Below are 6,306 nucleotides of genomic sequence, written 5' to 3' on the forward strand. Positions count from 1 at the left end.
TTGTCAACTATTTCTTTCACTTACATGAATATGATATTGACATCAGAATTATTTCAGTGCATAGCCTCTTGTTAAAGATGTTTTTTTTCCTCTTATTTTTAGAAACCTTTACTGGGCAGACTCCAGGCTGAAGAGGTTAGAAGTGGCCATGTTAGATGGACGCTACAGGAAGCATCTTGTCAAGACTGATTTGGGTCACCCATCCGCTGTGGCGGTCAACCCTCGACTTGGGTAAGATGGACAAGAATCCCCTCTTCTCTCTCTGAGAAACAGTTTTGCAAACTATTGACTATTGACTATTGTTTCCACTTTTCAAGTGCAGCATTAACAGACGTCTTTCTAGCATTATCTTCAATTTGTAATATGTGGCCACCACTTCATGCCTTTAACATAAAATCTGTCAGCGACGTGCAGCTTTCCAACCAAGGCGTTGCAGCATCTTCGTGCTGTATGACTTTATCCATGTGTATCCTGTCAGGATGCTGTACTGGGCAGACCGAGGGGATGCAGCTAAGATCGAGTGTTCTTGGCTGGACGGACAGGAGAGAAAAGTTCTTGTAGCTGATGGCCTGGGTTGGCCCACTGGCCTCTCTATTGACTTCACCAACGATGACAGAATCTACTGGTCTGACTCCAAGGAAAGCCGCATCGAGTCTATTCTGCCTTCAGGAGAGCAGCGTAGAACATCAGTTTATATAGGTGAAGATTAGAAAGGAGGGCAATCAAGGAGACATCAGCTGAGATGACATCAAGTTCATCTGCAAATGTTGTGTCTGCAGAATACATTCATATGTGATCATAGTTTCTAACCTGAGGCTCATTTAAATTGTACTCCTCTTGCTTAGATGTAAGAAACCCCTTCAGTGTGAGCGTTTTCGAGGACCACGTTTACTGGAGCACTCAGGAGAAAGGCGAGGTGTTTCGACAGGACAAGTTTGGTCGCGGATCCAAAACCAAGCTGCTGACGGCTGGGCCCTGGCTGACTCAGATCTCTGTGTACCAGCAGCAGAGATACAACTCCATCGCCAGTGAGCTGCACACTCACATCTCACATCTCACATATTCAAATACACTAACCCCCCCCCCCAAAAAAACAGCATCCATATGTTGTTTTAAGAATATCACATCATGTGTTTGTTTTTTTCCATGTTTACAGTTGGTGCTGCCCTGATAAAAACCTCTTTTTGTCTTCAAATTAATAATTGCACTTAATACCAAAAGAGTAGTTTCTAGCATTAGTGATAATGCCTGAAAAAAAAGAGAAATGCCAAACTCAGAAAAAGATCATATGTCACACTTTTTCTTTTTTTTCTTTAAACTTAAATGAATGGATTAATCAAAACATCTCTGCGCTCGCAGTGAGGAATCCGTGTAAGGGAACCTGCAGCCACCTGTGTTTGCTCCGGCCGGGAGGATACACCTGCGCCTGCCCTGAGGGCACCAACTTCATCCCCGGCAGTAGCACCGAGTGTGACGCAGGTAAGAATTGGAACTTTTCGTCTTTCTCCGTGTGTGTGTGTGTTGCCAAAGCCAAAGGGCATCATGTGCGGAAGTTCCATTAATTAATCTGTGACCTTTAAGTGAGCGAAGAGATATGTGGGTAGTGTTTTAATTCCTCAAAGACGAAGCATGGCTGAAAGAGTCATTAAGAGTCAGTTGTCCTGATCGTTCAGGGTTTGATCCACCACCCACCATGCCGCCACCGTGCCAGTGTCAGAATGGAGGCACCTGCTACTTTGATGACAACCAGGCTCTCTGCAAGTAAGCATTCAGCTTCAGTCTTTGATTTGTGGTAGAGTAAATAATCGGTGGTGTCACTGCTGTGTGATGTTTCACTTCATACGCAGTGTTTTGAACTGTGACGACAGTCATTTGTATCTGTATTTGTTCTACAGATGTCCTCCAGATTGGAAGGGAGACTACTGCCAGACCAACGCATACAATGTGTTAGCGTCCTCAGGTAAGTCTGGTTTGATTTACAAAAAACAATGACAACGATTAAGATTGTACTCCGAATAAATCCCAAGTCTCTTTGTGCGTCTTTTCTCTCCCTCCCTGACAGTCGGAATAGCCATCGGGGTGACAGTATTGATTGTGGCTCTGCTGGTTGCTCTGGTCTATGCCGCCAGGAAGAAGTCTAACCTGCTGGAGTCACTTCGGAGCAGCATGCCATCCATGCCCAGCATGCCTTCTATGCCCAGCATGCCATCCATGCCAAGCTTCAGGTGAGACAAAGAAGAGAATTATTATCTGAAGTGATTGTCCCTAAATGTGAAATCTGCAGGGTTTTGATCTGTAAATGACTTGTTTCCAGCACCTTATCTGCGGCGCAGTGACATACTATTGGTGTGTTGATTAATTTCAGGAACGGTTTCACCCAAGACGGACTGAAAACAGAAGACACTGAAACCAGGCAGAACTCAGAGGCGGTCAGTTGTCAAATTTATCATCTGCCAAAAAAAAAACCCTCTATATTATAGAATATGGATTCTAGATTATTTTTAAGATCTGTTAAATCCTCCTTGTGTTGTTCCATTTCATTTCAACATTGAATGCCTGTATTTAACTGGCTTTTCTGCCTGATGTCAGGTTCCCTGCATATCAGTGTCCATGGTTGACACCAGAGATAAGAGCTTTGAGAACCCGGCATATGAGGCTGAGGAACAGCTTGCCTCCAACAGGATGCAGACAGCCACCACTGCTCCTGCTGAAACCAGCAAGGTCAATAAACAAAAATGGCTGCTGCTCGCCTGTGCACGGTCTTGATTCTGCTTACAGTTCTGCTTGCATAGTGGCGGCACATTTGCCCTTATCCCCTCCTGTGATGCACAAATTAATTTGATGTTTAGTAAGTTTCCACTGTTTTTGTTCTGTGCAAAAATAGAGAAGAACAAAAAGGGGGCCGTGTATTTTCCGTTCAGAGCGTAGAAAGCTGTGCATTTTTAAAAAAAGGAAACCACAAAGTTTTTCTACTTTGCTAACTTTCAACCCTATGTGTCCTTCCTCAGGATAACATTGCCAATCCCTTGTATTTGGAGGAGGTTCAAGCTGCGGACGAACCCACCACCACTGCACTGAAACCTGCCGATGAGGTTGGTTTCACAAGTGTCACAGAACAGTTTTACTTAAAAGCCGATCCCACATGAAAGAGAGGTTCCTAAAAGTAGATATCACCTCACTTTAAGTTTCACGTTGCATTTCTCTAACCCGTCATGCTCTACGGCTGGTTTAATAGTCCTGTTTTTAACCTATTTCAGGAGACCATGGAGAACCCAGTGTACAGCTCGGCCGTTAAAGACGTCACCTCTGCGCTTCCAGCTGTGTCGAGCTCACAGGTAGCCATGGAGACGCCGATCAAACCGTAACACCAGCTTTACTGCGGAACGGCTATAAACGGAGAGGACTGTGTTTGTCGAAGCGTTTTTAAAAGGCAGTGCGATATTTGCACGTGTGTAAACTAAGATTAACACTTTTTTTTCTTTTACCAGCAGTTTGAACCTAGTGAAGATGAGCGTTTCGGATCTTTTCAAAATCCCACATACACAGTGAGTCCAGCCAAGCGGCTGATTAGATTGCATTGTACTGTGTGTCATTTTTCTGCGCATAATGGCCATATTTTTAAATAAAGTCTTAGTCATTTAGATTATTAGCATAAATTAATAAACACATTTATTTTTGAATATTGTAACTAACTGTATGACATTAAACGGGACGAACATTTATTTTGCAGGTGACTACTTCTGATTCTGATGTTTGACACGATTGCTACAGCGGAAACCAGATGGGCCCACGTTCCAGGGTCATCCATTCACACTGGAAGATGCTGAGTTGACTGAACATGAAAATATCTACAGCTTGTAAAATAAGGAATTACAGTATTTTGTTGCACCTACAGGTGTAACTTTAACCTTCATTGTGTAGCCATTTCTATAAAAAAACACTTTTAAAGGGATGATTTGATGTAACTGACATTAGACTGGTTCAGTAAATAGATTATGTGAATCAAAATGTATAAACTTTTGTTTGTGATTGACAGTTTGTGTCGTTTTTGTAAATTTGGATTGTGAGAAGCTTCTTAAGTAAAAGTACTTTTATCATCAGTGTGTCTCCCACTGTTATTCAGCTTTGTAGACACACACACTTTTGTCTTGTCACTGGATTCAAATGGGACTGCAATTTGGTCCCCATATTAACAGGAAGTGCCCACAAGTTGATGTCCTGTCAGGTTTCCGTCCACATAATGGTGTAAAATCATGCACACACGCATTCATCAGTCCCTTATTCTCAATCCATAGTCTTACTAGTATCTATTTTTTGTAGTCTTGGCTCCGTTATTACCAGACAGAGGCTCCAACTGGTGTTATCCACCCACTGATCACAGATAGGAGTGATTTTCAGCTTCCATATCTGACCCACTGAACTGACGTGACATGCTTTGTCATCATCCATTTAATCACGCTGAGAATTTTCGCTGATCTCGGAACAACAGCAATGATTCTGCATATCTTTTGTCCCGCTGTCAAATGTGTCTGAACACATCAAGGTCTCTGCACTTTAAACAATGAGGCTAGCCACATGAGCAGAGGCACCAAAGAGAAGGGAAAAAGGAAAGGGACAGAGAAGAGGGAGGGAACGAGTGGATGGAGTGACGGGGGGGAAACAAAAGGGAGAGTCGGATGGGGTAGGAAGCTGTTACAGGTGTGTTCCTGTTTTATGCTTCTTGTTGATTCTCAGTCGAGGTTTTAAAATCGCTGGTTCCCCAAAAGGTATCAGCCAGTGTGTACTATACTTCTTACTGATAGAGAGAAATGTGGAGGTGAGGGCATGAAAAGCAGGGGATGGATTTGAGAAGAGCTGGCCAAAGAGGCATATAGCTCCCAGCATGTGCACACAGTGCTGCCTTTAGGGACTGTCAGAAACGCTGGAGCAAGTGTGAAATTGACATCACAATGGATAAAAGATAGTTGTAGTGTAAAAGTGAAACAGTTGAAGTAATTCTTTATCCAAACCAGGATCAGCTGTCTTTAAGTAGTTATGTAAAGAGGTTTTGCTATGTTGATTTACTCACACATGGCTGATAAATGTTAAATATGGGGGAATTTTACTCCATTTTACTGTAACAGCCAACATCCATATTATGTATTTATACATCAGACGGAAACAAACCTCTTCCTCTTTATCCAAAAACTAGTCTGTGACCTGTGTTCTACTGTTTTAGTAGTTGATAGATGTTTGTGTTTGATTTTATTCTTTCAGAAAATTGGGGCCAAAATATTATGGTTGAAAAAAAGATAAATCTGAGTGAAGTGACATTATGTCATCGTGACTTCATAAGCCAAAGGTCAGATTTTATGTGAAGTTTTATAAGCTACGAAATTAGAATGATTTTAGAAGAAATTTAAAAAAACATTTTAACTCTCTAATTAAGGTTATAACATTACACATATTTAATTTGTCATAAATATTTTTCTCTTTTGTCAGTGTAGAATTTTCTGCTGAAGGACATATGCCGCATGTTTTTAAATGAAGAAATTCGCTCATCCCTACCGTTGGGACACTGCAAATCTCGTAAACCAATACCTTTCACAATGGAACACAGAAAACACATCAAATGTTGAAAGTAAACCATTTAAAACCATTCATCTTGAACACAGCTCAAAAAGGTTGGGGCAGGAGCAAGAAGGGCTGGAGAAGTAAATGGTACTAAAAAGAAACAGCTGGAGGAACATAATGCAAATATTTAATCAGCAACAAGGCAATAACATTGTGTGTAAAAAGAGCATCTTAGAGATGTAGAGTCTCTCAGAAGTAAAGACAGGCAGAGGTTCAGCATTGTGGAATGAGTTCAGAATACCTTTCAAACAGGCTGAGTGATGTCATGGAAATCATTGCATAAACAGTTTTTACTGTGCCATCCCCAAATGTGGCCTTGTGACAAGCCATCTACTTCATGCATCCATTTTCTTGATCCAATAAATCCCCCACCTAATTCAGGAAGAGTTGATATTTTTCATGAAATACTAACATTTATATAGAAACTTCGACATGTTTCATGGTGTTCCAGCTGTTTTAGAAATGGGATAGTGTCATTTTCAGTGTCCACTTTGTATGGTTCGCCTAATTTAAGGAACGGCCGCTGACGAGAACCAGATTGGTCTATTAGCGGAATTCAAGTCCAAATTTGACGTTAGATCCATTTTTCGTGGTGCAACGAGGCGTTTTTGCTCTCGACTTTTCCTGCGAAAACGCCACAAGCCTCGATGCGCGGAGTGTACGAGGAGCCCCTGAAGGCATCAGGAGGAGAGC

The 6,306-nt window shown here is 41.9% G+C and overlaps 2 protein-coding genes across 2 annotated transcripts in view; both read left to right on the top strand.

Annotated features, from left to right (window-relative positions):
• lrp2b (low density lipoprotein receptor-related protein 2b) overlaps window positions 1-3,365 on the top strand; it is a 33,664-nt gene extending 30,299 nt beyond the window's left edge. The window contains exons 69-77 of the mRNA XM_072372914.1: window positions 103-231; window positions 479-699; window positions 846-1,028; window positions 1,360-1,479; window positions 2,063-2,225; window positions 2,366-2,400; window positions 2,582-2,721; window positions 3,009-3,092; window positions 3,258-3,365. Coding sequence (XP_072229015.1) covers window positions 103-231; window positions 479-699; window positions 846-1,028; window positions 1,360-1,479; window positions 2,063-2,225; window positions 2,366-2,400; window positions 2,582-2,721; window positions 3,009-3,092; window positions 3,258-3,365 — 1,183 coding nt within the window. The remainder of the gene's footprint in view (window positions 1-102; window positions 232-478; window positions 700-845; window positions 1,029-1,359; window positions 1,480-2,062; window positions 2,226-2,365; window positions 2,401-2,581; window positions 2,722-3,008; window positions 3,093-3,257) is intronic.
• The window catches only part of LOC140278105 (supervillin-like), a 156,004-nt gene that overhangs the window by 148,066 nt on the left and 1,632 nt on the right, over window positions 1-6,306 (top strand). The window lies entirely within an intron of this gene.

This window comes from Leuresthes tenuis, unplaced genomic scaffold, assembly GCF_036924035.1.
Source record: "Leuresthes tenuis unplaced genomic scaffold, fLeuTen1.0.hap1 SCAF_20, whole genome shotgun sequence".
Lineage (NCBI taxonomy): Eukaryota > Metazoa > Chordata > Actinopteri > Atheriniformes > Atherinopsidae > Leuresthes > Leuresthes tenuis.